Source organism: Montipora capricornis, chromosome 14, assembly GCF_036669925.1.
Source record: "Montipora capricornis isolate CH-2021 chromosome 14, ASM3666992v2, whole genome shotgun sequence".
In the NCBI taxonomy this organism is placed as follows: domain Eukaryota; kingdom Metazoa; phylum Cnidaria; class Anthozoa; order Scleractinia; family Acroporidae; genus Montipora; species Montipora capricornis.
Window position 1 is genome coordinate 36,924,847 of NC_090896.1, and position 20,939 is coordinate 36,945,785.

The following is a 20,939-nucleotide window of genomic DNA, read 5'->3' on the forward strand; positions in this document are numbered from 1 at the left end:
CCCAAATTGAGTGAGGATTTGTGTAAAAATCGCTCGGCTTATAGCTGAATAAGTACGGTATATTCCTAACCCTCAAGGACTTGAGTACACGAAAGGCCTTAGGAAAATCCTGGGTATTAAGTACAGCAATTGGAAGATTGAGATTTAGTTCAGAAAAGAAACAAAGTTTTGGTGTTACGCCGGATATCCTCCAAGATCTAGCAGGATGCCCTTACTGAGCTACTGGGGACCCTGTAGTGAACGTGGGTAACCGGCGGGCTCTGACAGAGAAACCCAAGTTCCCTAAAGCCGTATTGAGCGCCTTGATTAAGGCATCTTCAAGTCTGCTATTCATTTCCCTTTAGTCCAATCCTTCTAGGAACTCGTTTTCTGATTAACAGCGCTTGTCGGTTTATTCTTTTGTCAAGCTTCACGGATCAAAAGTGGGGCTTCTTTCAGTGTAAGCCGAATCAAGAAACTCCTCTGTTTTGCAGCAGAAGGACATGACGTTGAAGCGTGTAACTTGCAACTATTTTCCTCAGAACAAAGCTCGGGATTTTAGGACACCAATAGACCTAATCGGCTAACTCAATGTTGTACCCAATTCAAACCCTTTGGGAATAAAACGTTTTGTTCCAGGTATTTCCATATCATTTAAATATGAATGCTACATTATCATGTTAATACAATACACAAAGAATCTTAATCCCGGGAGATTTGAATTGGGTACAACATTGAGTTAGCCGATTAGGTCTATTTTATACCCAAATATGGACAAAAATATGAACGAAGCTGCAGCTTCTGTTTACAGTAAATAATAACTAACTTGCAAACGATGGAGCGGATCATCCAAACTAGCGGCTGTGTGAAGCAAGTGAACATATTCCATGTACTCTGCGACACGTTGGAGAAACGTCAATGGCTCATTGAAGATAACTAAAATATGTAAAGGAAACACCCAGTTAGTAAAAATATGCTAGACCGCAAACATATCTGAATAAGGTTCAACGATTTGCTACCTCCCAATTCTTGATTGGGAATAATCGTTTCGACATTTCAATTCAAATGTTTCGTACACAGGACCCGTCCAACTTACCCAAGGAATCAATCGACGCCAAGAAAAAAAAACTATTTGAAGAGAGCAATGTGCCAAAATAGGCCCTTGGGATAAAAGAACCTCGCTTAAGTGATTTTAAGATGGCAAACAAACGGAAATGATGTGTTTCAGGAAACGTCCACATAGGCAGCGGGTACGCTAAAGTAAAAGAAATGAAACGTGGCATTCCGCTTGAGGCGCATTAATACATTGACATGTTGCTATAGCGTCAAATTGCTGCAAATATTCACGGAAACAAACTGAAGAATAACTTTTTCAAATTCCCAAATTCCGGCCGTAACTCTACTCAAACTTTCTTTCTTTTCATTTTCGCTCTGCACTGCACATTCAGTAACACTGAAGGTTAAGCTTCTGATTGTCCATAGCTAGACCTATTAAAGCTTCATTTCCAGCCAGTTGCTAAAGTGAAAAGAAAAGCGTCCAGAAATTGTACTGAAAAAAAAAATTGTCACTTACCTGGCATTGTGATTCTTGAAAGATCCTGGATGAAAAACAAAACCGTTACATCGCCTTCGCACGCTAAAAGTGTGAGTGAAGAAGGGGATATCGAAACCACGGCAAACAAACTTCAAGCTGCCGGGGAGGCAGCGTGGTCGAGTGGTTAGGGCGTTGGGTTTGCATGCGGCTGCTCCGGGTTCAAATTCCGTTCTAACCTCTGCTTTGGATTTGTTTCCGGTTGTCCCGGATTCAACTCTACCACGCTTTGTAAATAGCCAACTGGCTGCCTCCTGCCAGTTGGGGTTCTTGATCATGTTTCTGTTTAACTTTAATTGTTTCTTTCACATTCTTAAAAGTGGGGTGCCTGTAAACTAGCTTGATAGCTAAGTGCACTTCCACTACAAAGCATTTACATCAAGGCTGCTGCCTAAGAAAATTTTAAAGGGGCCCTCAGAGCTAAATGCTGAGAACTTAGGAGCCCAAAATATGAAGTGAAAGGTGTTGCTGTGAAAAATTAAGGCGCCCAGAGCTATTCTTTAGGAGCCCCAGGCTACCGGGCTCCTGTTAGGCAACAGCCTTGTACATTCACATTACATTGATGCTTATGACTCTTTGGCAGACAAAAACAACAACAAAGAGGAGGTCAAATCCACTTCAAACAAAAAAAGAAGAAGAAGAAAAATCCGTTTAGAAAAGGCCCAATCAGAGCTACAATTGTGATTTACGACAACGCAAGTCCACTGCCAATGACGAGAGATCGACTTGTTTCCACAAAAAGCATGTACAGTACTTCAGTTGGTGTCTTTACCTTTCCAATGCACTGTCTCAGAACAGCCCACACACTAAACTCGTTTCTTGAAAGCATTGCCACAGGAAGGGTAGTCCTGCCAAAAAAATCCACGTGTTCAGTCCCAAACAAAGCTGGCAAAGGGGATTCAATTTAAGAGACAAGAGATGCGTATTTTGTCAATTGTATCGCATGAGGAACCCAACGCTAGTGAGCCTCCATCTTCAATTGGGCTTCCTCGCAACAACGCTTGAAGATAAGTGATAATAAATTGCTTTGAATCAATGGCTGAATGATAAATACACATGCCTTGTAATTCCTTATATTCGGAGATCATTGTAAATTATTGTAGTGTAGTGTGGCAAAACAAACAAATAAATAAATAGGCGATAGACCAAATCGCCTACCTCAGTGTTGTACCCAATTCAAACCCTTTGGGAATAAAACGCTTTGCTCCAGGTATTTCCATACTATTTCAATGTGATTGCTACATCACAATGCAAATACAATACACAGAGAATCTTAACCCCGGGAGATTTGAATTGGGTACAACACTGAGTTCGCTGACTTGGTCTATTCCTCCTCTTATGCTAATATAATTCCCACAATTTCCGAGCAAAGAAAGCAAACTTACCTGTAGCGTACTTCGCTTTGAACATGTTTCTTAGCCTCTTGTTTCCTGTACAAAGCCGCACTCTGCTCCATATCACTTGACACAGACTTCACTTTTAACAATCCATCACACTCCAATAAATTCCGATCCGATTTTGTGACTATGGTGTTGTCCGAAGAACTCCGTGTCAATGAAAGTTTATCAGAGGTTTTTAACATTACTCCAGAGCTTGCCCTCTTTTTATCAACATTACGATCCGCAATCGCTTCCACGTGATTTTGCTCCACCGATTCGTTCGTCGAATCAGCCGTTACCACGCTCGGAACATACTCGTCGCCGTCATCGCTATCGTCGTCGGAAAGCAAGTCGTCTGGTGGACATCCGATGTCGGATCGCGCATCGAAGAACTCCTCGTTGCAGTCACTTGTTAATGTCATGCGGCTTCCATGGACAAACTATAAAGGAAGTTCAAACGGTATGAATTTGGAAAGAAGAATCTTCTACGCACACATTCGTACTCCGCGGGTTTCTCGGATTTTTCCCAGATCCAACACATTCTTATAACTTTCCCGGATGGACATAAAAAACTCTGCGAGAAGCTTAAATGCCCCTGTGCGACTACAACCAAATATATTTGGGGTGGCTGAACTAGTCCACTTCACGTAAGGCGTTTCAAAAAGCCTCACGGATTAGCCTGGTTCAGTGACGCCACCTGAAATAAACTGAACAGAAACGAATTTACCGCAACCAAAGGCAGAGGTCCAGCAACTAGGCAACTTGAGATTGAATAGGGAGTTTAAGCAAAGACGTAAGCCAAAGGAAAATCATAGGACACAGAACTGAAAGACCGCGGCGAGGGACGGGCTGGTAACGCTATAGCCCTACCACTTTAAAATGGTCTCCACGGTCCATGGTTGGGCAAAAGACGCTTTAATTCTACTTACCTCATGAGCACCCACCGAACATTCTAAAGCGTGATGTTCTGTGGCTAATACATGAAGTGCATCTTCAAGAACACGCCGCTTCTCTACTTCTTCTTCGTATCTAAGATGGCGCACCTGCAAAGCAAAATGCAAATTTCTTCAAAGATATCGTTTTTCAATCGATTTTTACGGCCCGACGCCTAATAGACTGTCGATGATTCATGAAGATGACGTATGACATACAATGTTTTATTTGGATCTCAAAATGTTCGCTAAAATGATTAACGATTTAATTATGGTCATTCGATTTTACTTACAGAAATCAGCCTAACACCAGCCTTCGCTAACATGTGGTAAATTGAAAGGATTTTTGCTCTAAAATGAGGGATGATAAGCAATGCTACGAATATTCTGATTGCTGCCAACCCAATGATTTTGCCAACGTAATTTCCGCTGAAATATCCTCACAAAGCTCTACATACACATTCCTTTCGATTACAACACTACACTGGAATCTTAGAACAGTAGATCACGCAAATTCCTCTGGCACGCGGTACTTGAATGGTTAATTGCTCTTCGCGATGACAGATTTAACACTTATTATGGGCAGTCCAGTCACAGCCAAAAATACAAGCATGAAATGGTCTAATTGTCTGTTGTAGAACGGTTTATCTTATTTGAAGAGATGAATTTAAAACAAAAATGGACACGGTTTAGCGTGATCCCAAATGGCTTAGTGTGACAACAAATAGTTTCGTACGAAGCGAAATGGATTACAGCAGATGGTTTGCGCCACAACCGCCAAAAATACAAAAGTGAAATGGACAAGTTAAGCTTGAAATAGACCAGTCTTACGTGGAGTCTTACGTCACAGCCTGTACAGTCGGTTCAACCTAAACCGGTTGTGGAACACCACCTAAAAGTATATTTTTATTCTACAGACGCCTTTTTCAAAATTTAAACTTTTTCTCTGGTTAAAAGTTATTATTCAGAAGAAGTCAAGGTTCCCTTTCAGGTCCTTATTGTTAAAAAGTAACAGTTAAGAAAAAAAACACAACAACAACAACAAAGCAGAGGACGGGAAAGCAATCTAATAGGCAAATGACATTCGTGTAGCGAGATTCTTTCAAATTCTTTAGGTTTGTGTTTGGTGGTGTAACCAGTGGTACAGAGTCAGTGCGCACTCACCTCCTCTTGTTGTGACATCAAATCCAAGCAATGCGTCAACGCAACGCACATGTTACGCGCCGTGGCAGCAACTTCGTTGAGTTTGTCACTGATTCTTAGGAAACTCTCTGCGCCCAATCAAGAAGAGCACAATCAAAGGAAAATCAACATTTATATTCTAGCACTCGTAATACTTGCCCTGCACCTGACGTTATTGGCGGCCATGTTGGTGAACTGAACAATAGCGAGAAAAAGTCTTTTGGGAATTTGGCTCTATTATTATGCAAAACGCGAGCGACACTTTGCTTTTGTTTTGAACACCAACATGGCCCGCCGTCTAATCACGTCAGTGCAAACCAAGAATAGCCTGCGTGGAGGGGGTGACTGTACACAAGCTATACTCGTAAGAGCTTTCGCATTTGGAAAGAATTCACAAATAAATGAATAAGTAAACAAACAAATAAATGAGAGCAAGACTCCAGGAAGTTACTGCAAATCTTAACGCAGCTCTCTAATCCAAGCTAACGCCGAAATGAACAATAGTTTGATCGGCTGGATCCAATTCTTACTGCACTGGCTGGAAAAACTACCATTTTTTGTCCACGACTCGGGCCCGATTTATCAGCCCGATAGCGTCGGAGTGCAAATCTTGCGTGTATTTTGACCGGGCTATGAACGACCGATTCATGAAAATGAAAATCGGTGCGATTCAAATAATCTGTTGCAGGGCAACATCTTTTTTGAAGTCGGGTCGACACTCTGAGAGAAACCGTCATGTCAATCAAAGGGTATGCGCGTGGGTAAGGCGCATAAATACTGAAAAAATTGAAGCGTTCAAAATGGCGGATACTAAAAGGACAACGGGAAGATCTTATACGGAAAATTTACACGTTTTACACAATTTACATGGTACCGTCGATCTATCGGCCCGACAAAACCGGCCTTAAATCACTATCAAAAGGGATGTACTCGGCTCTATAACCCCACAATAGGGTATTGTCTGGATATCCCAAAGGGCCGAGCCTAAACTCAGAGATATCTGAAAAGGAAAGTTCAACAACTTTGCACAGACTCGGACCAACATATTATCACATTATTGGGGACCAAAATGATTAAATCATTAACACCATCTTTTCTTTACCAAGAACGATGTAAGTGAACTCAAGGTATTTTGTGTCGCGAATGGCAATAGTTGTAGAGGATGGAAATGGATTAAAACTTCAACAAACTGATCATTTTTTCAAGCTCAGACAGGTTGATGTGGGAAAACCGCAAACAACAACAACAACAACAACAAAAACAAAGAAACAACACGTTCCAGGCATCTTGCTAATATTTCTTTAAAGGGGCTAGGTCACGCTATTTTAGGTAATTTTGTTTAATTTGTTAATTATGAGCTCTAAACGTCAAATTGGGAGAGCAAGAGTCTTTCATTTGCAAAATCACGGCAACATAACAACTGAGAATGATTTTCAAGCTTTGTAAATGACATTTTGATATAGACTGATAAGAATTTGAAAAAAGGTGGGCCGACGTTTTTCAAATTTACCCAAATTCAATCCATTTCAATCCTCTCCAGTTTTGTCCATCCATGTCCCTTGTTGGCTTCCCTGTGTTGTGTTAGAGTTCTTCTATAGTTTTGAACAGTTATTTTAATATTTTAGTTAATTCTATGACCATTCGATCAGTGCTGAATATGACTAAAAGAGCGTGACCTAGCCCCTTTAACCTCATCTCATCCAGTTGTCAGGAATGGTATGAGCGTGAGATTTAATTCTGTATTTTACGCGTTTTTCCAATTTTCACTTAAAACCACTCAAATTAACGGCACACTTCCCTTGAAGAAGGCGTGTGTTGACAAAAAAGGTCAACGTGACGGATGTCACAGCGGTCGTTCTACATGTTCGCTGGGCGGCACCACCGTCTCTTGTTGATCATGTCTGACAGGACATGGCCATTGTGATTTGACTGATTTGACTGAGGATTTCCAGGAGTATTAACCTCGGATGAGTTTAATACGAAAACACGTTCGTTAGGTTTGACGCTTGACCAAATATTTACCAGGATAACGCAAGAGCTGGAAATCAAGATCCTTGCCTTATTAAAACGATCAAAGCTTATACAAACGAAGGCTTCGAGAGTTTCAACAGGACGTAACATGTCGGCAATTTCGATAGTCGGTAAAAATCGACCGTTGTCGATCGAATTCGATTATTGTCAATCGACAAATTCTGGAATCGATAAAAGTCGATCGCGCGATTTCTTGTGATTATCGATTTTAATCGACTATAGATGTTACAGTTCGCTTTTGATGGATTCCAAGAAAACCGCTTTCCTCTTTACTACCCATTTCCATAAACAATTTTATAGGAAACGCTTAATTTCGCGACCTTGAAAATCGTTGAGCTAGAACTCTTATGATTATCGACTTTTATCGACACGTAACATTTATTGAGAAATATCAAGTTGTATCGAGAACATCTATAAAAAAAAGTCTTGACTGCCGGGCATTTTATCTATTCAAGACGTTGCTAGCGCCGGCCGGCATAGCTGCCGGGTATTCAAATAAAAACAAATTTCCTATTCAACTCAAGTATGCGTCGTCATAATGCCAAAATTTCTCTTAAATTAAGCTTTTCGTCTTGCAAATATCGTACATATACATGTATATATAGAAGCAGTAACATTTCTTATCTATTATGTTATTTATACACGACCCCACAAGTGTATTTAATTGTATTTAACATTGACGTTAAAACGTGATCAGTCCTCTTTATTCATCCTCTTTGTAACATGACTCGGGTATTCAATTCAATGAGTCAGTCGTGAACTTTGCTCTGAAAATTTTCAAGTTCCCATGGATAGTTTTCTTCGAGTGTCGAAGAAAGAAAGCTATATGTCAAAAAAAAAAAGACAATTCAAAAGCATTTCCCTGCAAAAGCTACCGGGTCTTTCGGCTCCCTTTTCGTTCGCTTGTTTTTACCGAAAGATAAAAGCCAGATGCTCTCGCAGACAAGAAAATAATGAGATATTTTGGGCGTTCCGTGAAATTCTACTCAGAGATTATGCATGTCATCCTCAGATTTTTTAGTAAAAATTTTCAAGATCTTGTTTAAACAGAAGATTAAAATGATTATTTTAGGCTTTGGAAAATTTGTCATGCGTGACACTTACGATTTGCGATAACCTTGAATTCGATTATTATTTTACCGCAATGCGTTCAGTGTTTGATACTCGCCGTTCTAACCTTTGTTTCGTCTATAAATACAAATTAACCACTTCAGATTGTAATAAAGGCTAAACATTCGGTATTCACAAAAAAAAAATGCTACATATCGAGCCATCGTCTACCACGGCTCTGTAAGGTACGTAACGGCGTGAAACTAGTTACATATATCATGGCACGCATGATACAGCAGAGAGCAAACCAAAAACAACCAAGATAGTCTTACCTTTAATGTTGGTTTGAGCGGCAGAGGATGAATTAGTTACTTCAGCGATTTTGTTGTTGACACCGGTGACTTGATCGTCCAGAAGTTGTTGATGAGCACGTGCACTCTGGAAAAAAAACGAACACTGAATTTGACAAATAACAGGCGACACTTCATAGACGAACGTTCCGTAACAGTGTTCAGTTTGTTGTTTCGTGTGATTTCTGTCCCGGTGATAAACAAAATGATGCTGTGTCACGTGAAAAAAAGTGAAGTGAAGACCAAAACAGTGAATCGTTCCGTGACCCTGTTGCGTTACTTTTGGCAACTGTGTGAGATCCGGTTACCACGTAACTATGCAGCCAGCGGGGGTCACACATGCGCGATAGTCTCAGCAGGCAAGCGAACATTCTCGTTCCCAGAGCTGCGATCCTCTTGGCCAGCGCCCGAGGCGCTGGCCAAGAGGATCGCAGCTCTGGGAACGAGAATGGCAAGCGAACATAAATCTAGATCCCAAGCTTCCACGAAGGCCTAAGACCGTGCGTTCATCAAACGGGCAGAAAATATGACGCCTTTCACTTTTGATTTTCGAAATTCGCACAACTCCAAACGTGTTTACTTTATGTCGAGAGACGCAGATAATTAAATGCAGGCCCAATTTTGATATCCAACACCAAGTGTCCCTTTTAACTTGTCTTCCCACAACCACATTTACATTGCTAAGTATATTTTCTCCATTAGAGATGACTAGTATAAAAATCTGGGAAACACCACTGTCCTGGCATGCGAAATGTTCTCTTCCGGTTGCCGTCCGCGTCTCAAAAACGCGCGTGCTTATTTTCTGTATTCCCACACGCGAGTGATGTTGAAGTTGGGTAGAAGAATAAAACGCAAACAGCGGTTACAAACATTTGCTTGAAATGCATAACTTTTTTAAACTTAACGTTTCGTATGTTACAACATACATCATCAGAAGTGATTATTATTCAGTTACAGATCAATTTAAATTCAAAAATACAACTGTACGGACTGGGAACTAACGAAATTGATTGACATAAAACGACAAGAATGTGCTAAAAATAGAGATAAAGTTTCTCACTGCCAACGTTTTCATTCAAGGCTGGCTTAAGATCACGGATCAACAGAGACTCTTTAATTTTTCAATACATGTCTGATCGACCAGTTGCTAATATTTCAAAATGATCCCACTTAATTCTATGGTTGGTTAAGAAAACATGATCAGCAATTGAAGATTCGTGGCAATTTGTAGTCAGAGCTTTAAAATGTTCTGTTTTTCTGTCACGTAATCGGCGTTTCGTTTTCCCTATGTAGAAATCACTGCAATCCCAGCAGTTTGCTCTGTACACTACTTTTGACCTGAAGGAAGGAGCTAGTTTATCTTTGTACGGGAAACAAGACTTGATTCTTCGGGTGTTCTGAAAAACTATTGTGACGTTGAAAATACCATAGGATTTGTTTATACAAGACCTCAGCTGTTTTGTGAGGTGTTTGCTGTGATGACCTAAGAAAGGTCAAGGCAATCAACGTCAAGGCAGTGAGAAACTTTATCTCTATTATTAGGATATTCTTGTTGTTTTATGTAAATCAATTTCGTCAGTTCCCGTCCGTACATTTGCATTTTTGAATTTAAATTTATCTGTAACTGAATAATAATCACTTCTGATGATGTATGTTGTAACATACGAAACGTTAAGTTTATAAAAGTTATGCATTTCAAGCAAATGTTTGTAACCGCTGTTTGCGTTTTATTCCTATTGAAACTAAAATGGCCCAAGTCAAAGAATTTTGGGTAGACGAGCAAGGGGACACTCTGTGACGATTATCAAAATCGCCATGCATCTAATAGGTCTTTTCACGGTTAGTTTTTCTTATTTGCATTACAATGTAATCTAACGTGGATGCGAGGCAATTTCGGGTTAAAACTACAAAATAGCCCGAAATTGCCTCACATACATGCTAGATTATATTGTAATGCAAATGAGAAAAACTAACCATGAAAAGGGCTATTACCCGTATTTCTGGACATATCGTGTGTTTCTAAAGGCAAACAAACGATGCTTGCGCCGGAGCACAATAATCCTTTTTTTTCCGTAGGAGCGCCAACTCTACAAACTGTGTGACCCCACAGTAGGTGGTTTGCACGTTACGTCATGGTCGCCACGTCGGATGGCACAAACAGTACTTTTGCATCTATACATTTCATCAGTACATCCTGCATTAGTCTAATTTCTCCAATGTTCATTGTATCTTAAGAGGTTGGTTGCAAACCACCTGGACCCGGTTGTTCAAAAGCCGATTAACGCTAATCCCAGATTAAAAATTAACCAAGAAAATTATTTCTCTACTCCCAAATGTTGTTTAAAGCTGATATTCGGCAAAACTTTACATTAGAAGAACTCAATCCTGGAAAACAAAAATAAGCAAAAGAAACTTTCTCCAAAAAGTTGAATATGAAACAAAAGTTTACGCTAATCCTGGATTAAGTTAATCGGCTTTCGAACAACCGGGCCCTGTAGTATTTGTGATGTCAACGGAACTAAAACCTAATTTTAGTAAAATGGCGGATATAGTTTGCTGGTCAAGCAGCTTGGCAAAAATAAAATGACTTAACGTCAAGGAGGGAGGAAGGGAGAGGAGGCGAGGGGAGGGGAGGGAAGGGAGGGGAACGATGATCAGGGAGTATTGTTGGCCTTCTCTGAAGTCTAAACGGTCGAAACATGGGTAATGTGTTAAACTCTTTTTGTCCAGGAATATAGAATACCTGTTAATTTACTTGCGTATTAAAAGCGTGTATTCTTTCATGCTCCGTCCTCGAAACGGCGCCGTAACAAGAAGACAAAAGTGAACGGGCATTCATTTGGAAATCACTTCAAAATAAGCAACTATACAGCTGATGTTGAACACACCCAAAGTTGACATCTTACCTTGTGCTAGAGGATACATTTGTTTCGGACACTGCAACTCACCTTGAGGGAGTCACGCATGCTTCCAAGTGGAACAAGGTCCTGTTCCTGGTCATCGGTTAGCAGTGTTGGCTGGGTTGTGTAGAATGTGCTGTAAGCACAGTGCTCATGCAGAGAATTTAACCACCTCTAAACACGTCAACAAAAATTCTCCATGAGTCATGTGTACTCAAACAGTCTATAATTTTTCCATCTCGTCCATCCACAAATTGTGAAAATTCAACATCTTTATCTTTCTAAGGTGGTTACAACCAGGAGATTCGAGATTGCCATTATGTCTTGGGTATTTTGCTTATTATTATTATTATTATTATTATTATTATTATTATTATTATTATTATTATTATTATTATTATTATTATTATTATTATTATTATTATTATTATTATTATTATTATTATTATTATTACTTTTATTATTATTATTTTTTATTTATTTTTTTTTTTTAAACTCTCAGAAAAGGGCCTGAAAAGCTTCCTGCAGTACTACCACTCACTTAATTAAGCGCGGTATCTGGCACACGAAACTTGAACATCTCGTTTGTTCGGCTTCGCCAGTTGTTCGTTCGTTCGCAGAAAACCGCCCGCTACGCAAGCTAAAATGAGTGAAAACCTAACAAGTTTCTTTGATTTTAGACAAGACGTAAATTCTAGCCTAATGTTTGCCGTTTAACGCGATGCTAAATCTCGTTATTGTGTTCAAATGCACACGGAAAAAGAGTATCAAATAGGATGATTTCATTCAATTGCATCTTATACAATACATACTTAATTGACCGCTCCCCATAGGGGCTTTTCAGGGCCAATGAAACACAACGAAACAACAGAACAGAACAACAACAACTGTTAAGAATCCCAACTGGCCGGAGGCAAACCAGTTGGCTATATTTACAAGTGCAGCTGGGAAGTTGAACTAGGGACTACCAGGATCAAATTCAACGAGTGGTTAGAGCGGGTCTTGAACCCGGGATCTCCGGATCTCAAGGCAAGCGCCCTAACCCCTGGCCACACTGCCTTCACTTAACCGTGATTAAAAGATAGAGTGGTTTTCAATTGAGTGTCGAAAGTAATTAGTGAATTTATGGTTTTTTGGTTTATGATTACGTCACTCAGTGATTGGTTCAAAGTTCTTGCGCCATTTTTTCAACCAATCAGAAGTGAAACCAAAACCAATCGTGGCTTGCGTGTTCACATTTTCCCGCGCTTTGTGTCGGCTACTTGTAACTACTTCGAGTTTTGGTTGGTTTACTGGATTATCTCCGACCTTATTGATTGGCCAAAGTAATTACTTTGGTTTTGGTTTCACGACACTCAATTGAAAACTGCTCTATGCAGGGCCTTGGAGGACTGGTCTTGCAAAAGCTTACAAAAACCTAAACGTCAGTGAATGTACGCACCTGCCGCTGAACCTGAGGGGTTTTCTCATTGGGCGGGATACTCCAGATCTGTACTGTGTTGTCTGAGTAAAGGATCTTAATCTTGAACTTCTCATCTCTCGGCACCTGTCAGAAAAAGCAGTCGAGTAAGGAATGAATCAATCGAGCGATTGATTGACAGGTCACTGAGTCGGGAGGAGGAGGGGGAGGGGAGGAGGGAGGGAGGGGGAGGGGGGTAATGTTGGTTAATAGCCAGCTGGTAAAGCTATGTCAGTGGGCCAGAAAGATAACTTTTCAGTTATGGAAGACTTAATTAACGCTTGAAACTTTCCAGTCGGCTCCCTGAGGTGGTCAACTTGCATTAATCAACTCGGTTAATACTACCAAATCATCGTGATTCAATCGGCCAGTCTTCCTTACATGATTTCCTACACTTAAAACAAGCCGAAAGATCAGGCGACAAAGCTCGGACGAGTCTCCTGTAGCTCACTGGTATTGGTAGAGCATCCGAACTAGTATAATCGGAAGGACGTAGCTCTCGGAGTTTTCCCGACAATCCCCGAGTCACCATCGGTAAAAATCTCTACATTTCATTCGCCTGGGTTAACATCTATAACAGTGGTAGAGCATCCGAAATAGTAATCGGAAGATCGTAGGTTCGACTCCTGCAAAGGAGCACTCGGATTTTTTCCCGAGTATTCCCGAGTCACCATCGGTGAAAAATCTCTTCGTTTCATTCATTGGGGTTAACATCTATAGATCAGAGAGGTAGACCATCCGAACTAGCAATCGGAAGGTAGAAGGTTCGACTCCTGCAAAGAAGCACTCGGATTTTTTCCCAAAGTCTGCGAGTCCCCATCGATTAAAAAAAAAAGATAATTTTCTTAAAGACAGTTCTTTGCCAACAACTCACAGAAAACTTGCAGTGGTCGAGATATTTATAACCCTGCCTCTTCATACTTGTTGCAGCATCAGCTCTAAAACAGAGAGAAAGAATATGAATATACTGAATTGTCAATTTGTCATAAATACATATGTAATGTATCACAGCAAAGATAAACCATGAATCATCCAAGAATTGTACCTTTTGTTGAAATAGCTAAGAACACCTCTCTCCAAGACCACCCAAAATTTCTTCCAACCAAAGAATCTTGAACGCTAGAGACAAATGGAAAGAGCATTGTGAAATATGCAAACGAAAAAAGGCGAGTGACTACCTCGAGATATCCCTCACAAACTACGAGTGACTTGACCTGACAATATAAAGAGCGCCTTATCCGACATTACAGCTTGTTTGACTTATGCACGGTGTGCTTTTTCTTTGCAATAATATCATGCTACTAACCTCGTTTACTTAGGCTGTACAATCAGTTGCGTCTCATTTTTTCCAATTCAATCTATATATGACTCTCTTAAAATATGCCATTTCCGAGTTCATGTCTGCCTTCTCTTCAAAGCGAGTCTAGGTGCGAGGATTTTACTACGAAAATTAGATTTTATTCAAATGTAAAGTGCAACCAATAGCCCTTTTTACGGTTAGTTTTTCACATTTGCATTACAATGTAATCTAACGTGAATGCGAGGCAATTTCGGGTTAAAACTACAAAATAGCCCAGGACTCTAGTTGGAATATAACAAAAATCACGACAATAATAAAAAGATAGATTTTTTATGGCATTATACTGATCTCGTCCAGTCGACCTAGTACTTTACGTAGGGTCCGGTCCCAAAATGGACAAGACCTTCACCCATTTTTCAGTTTCACCTTAAGAAGGAGGCCTTCATGTCTTGACACAACTTTGTGAAGTTTCTGCAAAGGGAAAGAGATTTTTTAGTCGTTTTAATTGTACAAACCCCACAATAATACTTAACTTCTCAGTTCACAAGGAGACATAGAGAACAAATTGGAAGTAAACTCTTTATGTAATTGCAAATGTTTATAACTCTTCGTCAAACAAAAAAAACTTGGTGAATGACAAAAGTACTTGAGATCCGATCCTTTGGGTTCTGCGGTGCTGTGTCAGAGCGAGTCACAAGACTGTGGATTGTGTGGGTTTTTCTTTTTAACTTTTAAGTGAGCATGGATCAATATCTAACTAAACAAATTTTTGACTAAGTGCTCTTCGCTGACGTGAAAGACAGCTATCCAAGTACGGGTATGTGAGAGGCCGTAATCAGTGTTCTTATCAAGCACGTGGATAAACACACTCATTTTCAGGATCGCAAGTAATATGACATGCGCTTACTTTGGAGAAACGTCTCAAAAAAGGGCCCCGTTGAATCTTAGCATCAACTATGTATTTAAGACAATAGTGCTAGCGTTAACCTTGTATTATTTTTCAGTCAAGGCTTTCGTTACTCGTTTTGTTTGCTAGAGAAGTAGATTAAGGGGAGAGAGACGGGGGTTGGGCGGGGGGGGGGGGAGGGGTACAATTCGTGATGTTTGTCGCATGTATTTCAAGACAAAGGAGAAAGAAGAATAAAGCCGATGACACGCGGTTCAACATCCTTCAACATTTGTTGCTCAACAAAATTAATGTTGAACAATGTTGCACAGACGCGTTGAACGGAAAAGAGCTGGTCTCCATTTTTGTTCAACATCGTTCAACAACGTTCAACGTGTTGAATGGCATATTCAACATTCGACATGGCATGACACACTGTTCAACATTTGTGAAACGACAGCTGTAACATTTGTTGATCAACAAATGTTAAACCGAGTGTCACCGGCTTAAGAAACTAGCTGGCCTTATTGATCAGCGCTCATCAACGAGATGGAGCTGACAGCATAATGACATAAATTTGTTAGGTGCGCCTAGAAGCCACTACATGGTCGATGTCATGTTATGTCCCAAGGCCAGCAACGCGCCACAGCAAGAAGTAATTAGGTGTGAGTCGATTTTGGTATAGGGAGTGAAAACTGGGGCAAGAAGGTCAAGCAAGACGCTGACGTAGTGGCCATCATCCGTGCCTTCTTCTACCGCGACCGAACATGGGCCGAGTTTCAGCTAATAGAGACCTTTAGCACCGACGTTTTCGAGATATACCGCAAACCGCGGTTTGCGGTTAGTCGTTTGCCGTTAGACGTTAGCTTTATTTTGAACTTAAGCAAGCCATTCCTGTTATGCACATCGGCGCCGCCATCTTGGATTTTTCATTGCTACAACTGCTCTCAAATCAAACAGCTCAAATTCTCCCGAAATTTATATTTGATCTTCAAGTTTTGTTCCCAATATATAGCAAACAGATGTAACAAAGTGACTGATACGGTCAAACGGGAGGTCTGATTGAGCTCTGGCTATAAAACGCTGCCGTAAAGCAATTACCGCAAGAACGGTGTCTTGAAGTTGAAACTCGAACCGCAGACTGGAAACTTGACGGCAAGGACAAGATCACGTGATTTCTCGAGGTTCGCGGTATTGCCCAAAAATTTCGTTGCGAAAGGTCTCTAATCTCAACCAAACTACGCGGGACGGATGGAAATGCCCCGGGCAAACAAAATTTGAGAGTTACTCGCCCAAAGGGCAAGCTGGAATTCAAATATTTTTCTAGCCCTGCACGTACATTAGTCCGAATAGACAGTGGCCTGCATTGCAAGGATGTGGGGAAGGAAGGAGCTTCCTTGGTACTGAATTTCCCCTTTCCTTGCGCTTGGTTTAAGACAAAGAATTATTGTGGAAGTGACGACAGTTGGAAACACACCTGCAGTGGTTGTACATCCAGCAACTGTCTCATTTTCTTATTTGATGCAAGGTCAAGTGCAGTCTGGCCTATTATCGACAGTAAGGATAAAATTCCAAATGAAAAGCTCATAAAATTACACCAAGTAGGTCTTTATCAACCATTCAGCGGTAACCTTTAACTTCTGGCTTACCAGTTGATTCGTACCCGCGGTCGTTTCGTACCGAGTCGTACCCAAATTCAGATTATTAGTACCCCCAGGCAAATAGTTGTTTCGTACCCATTTTGTTTCTGGTGGAAATTCGTTTTTATCAACCAAAACAGCGTTTAACTGTCTCATATGTAACTGTGACGTAACGTCTCGCAACGCTTTTGGCCGTTGCCAGGTATGTTACATTGGGCAACGATTGATGCAACTTGTATTCACTATTTACACTTCTCTCCAGGTAACTTTATAAAATGATCGAAGATACACGAAATTTACATCTTATTTGCGTAAGTAACGATTGTAACTCAAAGATCATTGCAAAAAAGTATCGCAGTTGTTAGGGTTCCTGACAAAAAAGTTCCGTCGAAAAACAGCATTTGAACTGATGACCATGCAATTGTGCTGCAAACACTCTAGCGACTGAGCGATCTTTCGCTTCAAAAGTCGTTACTTACCTGCAGTGTTTATGTAAGAATAATATATGAATTTCCTATCTCTTCGAATATACTTTCTACTCCTGTGGGACATAATATGAACTCGCAAATATTGCCCACTCCCAGATCTATGGGATGTTGAAGTTACTTCTGCGGCTCCGTAAATTACAAAGACATGATGGTCATGTAGCAAGTTCGTGCAGAGATGGAGTTCGCAATCGGAACTTACAACCCTTTGCAGAACAAATTTTATAAATAAATTGTGCTAAGATATTCAAAGGAAAGGAAAGGAACTTTATTTAAGTGTCTAGTAGATTTAGCGCTGGAGCACTAATTGGGGACACTGTAAAGTGAAATTAACAATTAACACAACAAGTCAAATGTTGCTTTTTGAGGAGAGGGGAAACCGGAGTACCCGGAGAAAACCTCTCGGTGCAGAGTAGAAAACCAACAAACTCAACCCACATATGACGCCGAGTCGAGGAATCGAACCTGGGCCCACATTGGTGGGAGGCGAGTGCTCTCACCACTGCGCCATCCCTGCACCCCCAAGACATTTTTTGCTCGTTTCGAACCAAGACACCATAATGTAACGTTGAGAGCCTGCTTGGGAGGACATCTACATGCACAAACAACTGAATATTGCGTACGAGTGGTTATTGTTCTTTCTTCGAGAAATAAATCCAAAGCTCCTTTAGAACGAATTTATTTTTTGAGTAGGATTACGTAGTCATTTCAGTGATACAATAGCCCATTTCCGAGTTCACGCCTGCCTCCTCTTCAAAGCGAGTCTAAGTGCGAAGGTTTTGTGATGTTAATCAGCTCTACTTTACATATGAATAGAACTAATTTTCATAAGAAAAACTTCGAAGAGGAGGAAGATATGAACTCGGAAATGGCCTATTAAACATGCATTTCCGTGATGCGATGCTGTATCTCCCATTGATCGTTGAAGGTTCTTCCCTAAAATGTTGGGAGTCCGAAGGGCTTCCGGAAAATTTTCTTAGGCAGCAGCCTTGCCCTCTGATTACTTTGAGCAATAACAAATGGGATCACCGGGTTCGCTTTTGAGATATGAGCGACTAAAGACAAAATAAAGGGTGTTTTTACAGGGCTTGCCCGTTGCCACGGTGACATAGGTCACAATAATGACTGCATCTTGCTCAGCTATACGTAATTGGTCTTTCATATGGTACCATACGTGATACAGCGTTGTGGTGCAGATCCTTCTAATAAGAGCGTTTAATACTTGGAAGCGTTGATTAACTGGTTAATGTGCCACCGTAAGGCCAGGGGCTCGAGTCCCGTTTATGTTGGGAGCCTTTGTACGCTTCTTCACAACCGCTCAAGTTCTTTGAACTCCAATTAACAAATTGATGTCAGTTTTTCATGCGTCTGTCCTGTTATTGATCATGAATTTCGTCATAACATTGTCAAAGTGGCTGTGGCTGTGGATAGCCGAGTGGATCCGCAGACTAAGTACTTTGACAATGTTATGACGAAATTCATGACCAATAACAGGAAAGACGCATGAAAAACTGACATCAATTTGTTTTTTACAATAACAAAAAGGCAGAGGAGTCAAAATTAAGTCAAAACACGAGAAGAACGCGAAACAAAATTTATGTGTCTGTCCGCTTATTGACAATAAAAATTAGCCAATGAGCGCGCGAGAATTTTGCAGTCACTGTAAAATGATATTTCGCTTAGAAAAATTTAAGAACAATCGTGCAAAAAACAACTTTAATCTGAATAAGACCCCATCCACACCGTATCAGGACATTTTCGAAAAGGGAGACTTTTTCCTCCGTTTTTGCCTCTCGTCCAAACCGTAATACGGCGTTTTCAGTCACCGGAAACGAAGGTTTTTGAAAACGCTCTTCAGATTGTAGATTTTTGAAAATGGCGGTTTATCGCATTCGTGTGGACGGTTGAAAACGGAGGTTTTCGAATACGATGCTATTAAAGGCTCGTTATACCATACAGCGTGAGATGGAGGTTAGCGTAATTTTCAAATCGTTTTCGCGTATTCGTGTGGATAGGTAGTCTGCGAAGACAGACGTATGTCCGGTGTGAATTTGCCCTCCCCCCCTCCCCTGGTACAGCGGATTTGTACAACCGGATTTAGTCCCCCTTTGCGGTGAACGGCTTATTTGACTGTTTATCGAGGAAGAGTTGGCTTTTGGATTGTGGAAACTGACCGATACCTACAAAGCACAAATCTTTGAGAAAAAGACTTGGATAAGTCAATTTGTCAGTAACGGTTCTTAAGGTATTCACGGCGGCATTTCGTAAAGTAGATGCGCCTTTTAACTCCTTTCTGTCAGAAGCTTATTAAATTCCGCGCTAGGAACTCATTGAATTGTCGTGTTCATTTTCTAATAAGGAGAAATAGCAGGGTCAGACTTGAGCTTCAGTTTTTTCTTTGAAATACGTCTGCGTTCGCAGGCTCGTGGACGGGCGACTACGATTCGAAAACGCTACGTGTGGACGTAAATGTTTTTCAAATATGGAGAAAAAAAACCCTTTTCAAAAATATCTAATTACGCGTGGGCAGGGCATAAGTGCATGTATTTAACACCCTCCTTCATTTTGAAAACAATTCTGCACTTCTCTTTCGATCTAATCCAATAATAATTCATTTATTGTTTATTAAGATGAACGTACCATTAGCGTTTCTTAAAGTGGTGTCGGCTCCATGTTGTAACAGTGTCACTGCGATTACTTTGTGTCCCCTAAATCAGAATGATGAAAATTACTGCTCAGATATTTCTTGACTGAAAATAGTTACATGTATTAGTCCTTGTTCAAACCGGATTTGTAATTTCCTTGGAACACAAAAAAAATACTTTAAGGTACAACAGTTAATGTCAATTTGACATTTCAAGGTCGTTTATCTTTCATTCACAACAATTATTTTTAGTACTCACAATATAAACAAATTGATAATTTTTTTCCTCAAAATGCACGATTCACATAGATAACGCAAAGTAACTGAAAAATCAAAGTTTACAAGAAATCGAACCACAGCAAAATGTACATTGTAGGAAAAACGCTTCCAAAACAACTTCCAAAACTAACTTTATTAAAAATTTAAGACCTTTGAAGGCTTTGAAAATTCAATTTTAAATTAAATTTTTGTCAATGTTTATAAATAAGAGCACAGTTTGAGGAAATAAGATTAAACCAATTAAAACCTCACATGTATTTGACAATAAAGCTGAGCATCTTGTTTAATTGACAACAGCAGCATTTTTGTCATGTTCAAGCTGTGAAATTAAATCCTAGTGCATATGAGAGACAACTTTGCATACAATTAAAGATTCCAGGTGCTCCTTCAAGTAAATACAGCTTTGATCAAAATCAAAAGTTGCTAAATTTGTAAAACGATCGTAACAGGCATAAAGTAGAGGTGCAATTTTATTTTAATAAAGAACTTACCTGTATGCTGCACAGTGAAGTGGAGTGTTTCCCAGCATATCCTGACAGTTGATGTTAGGAGGATGTACACTGTCGATCTACAAAGACAAAGAATAAGACGATTATGTGAGAAGTTTTAAAATTATAGTGACTACATTGATTATTTTGATGACCATGATCATGTTGATGCCGCTGTTAATGATGATGAGGATTACGATGATCACTACATAATAAATTCTTCTAAAATGTAAACTTACCAATTTCTTTAACTCTGAAGTGTCACCTTCCCGCACTGCTGTGAGGAGGCGTTCTTCCAACTTGAGCTCCAGACTCCTCTCGGCCGCTAAAAAAAAAAAAAATTAAATACCGGTAGTACATGTAC

At 40.2% G+C, this 20,939-nt stretch overlaps 1 protein-coding gene across 1 annotated transcript in view; it reads right to left on the minus strand.

Moving 5' to 3' along the window:
- The window catches only part of LOC138031315 (oxysterol-binding protein-related protein 1-like), a 41,084-nt gene that overhangs the window by 13,512 nt on the left and 6,633 nt on the right, over positions 1 to 20,939 (minus strand). The window contains exons 6-21 of the mRNA XM_068879024.1: positions 20,815 to 20,900; positions 20,579 to 20,655; positions 19,805 to 19,872; positions 16,517 to 16,584; positions 14,580 to 14,624; positions 13,899 to 13,972; positions 13,728 to 13,791; positions 12,836 to 12,940; positions 11,443 to 11,568; positions 8,477 to 8,582; positions 5,046 to 5,152; positions 3,879 to 3,992; positions 2,956 to 3,389; positions 2,343 to 2,418; positions 1,553 to 1,577; positions 806 to 915 (exon numbers count right to left, since the gene is read on the minus strand). Coding sequence (XP_068735125.1) covers positions 806 to 915; positions 1,553 to 1,577; positions 2,343 to 2,418; positions 2,956 to 3,389; positions 3,879 to 3,992; positions 5,046 to 5,152; positions 8,477 to 8,582; positions 11,443 to 11,568; positions 12,836 to 12,940; positions 13,728 to 13,791; positions 13,899 to 13,972; positions 14,580 to 14,624; positions 16,517 to 16,584; positions 19,805 to 19,872; positions 20,579 to 20,655; positions 20,815 to 20,900 — 1,685 coding nt within the window. The remainder of the gene's footprint in view (positions 1 to 805; positions 916 to 1,552; positions 1,578 to 2,342; positions 2,419 to 2,955; positions 3,390 to 3,878; positions 3,993 to 5,045; positions 5,153 to 8,476; positions 8,583 to 11,442; positions 11,569 to 12,835; positions 12,941 to 13,727; positions 13,792 to 13,898; positions 13,973 to 14,579; positions 14,625 to 16,516; positions 16,585 to 19,804; positions 19,873 to 20,578; positions 20,656 to 20,814; positions 20,901 to 20,939) is intronic.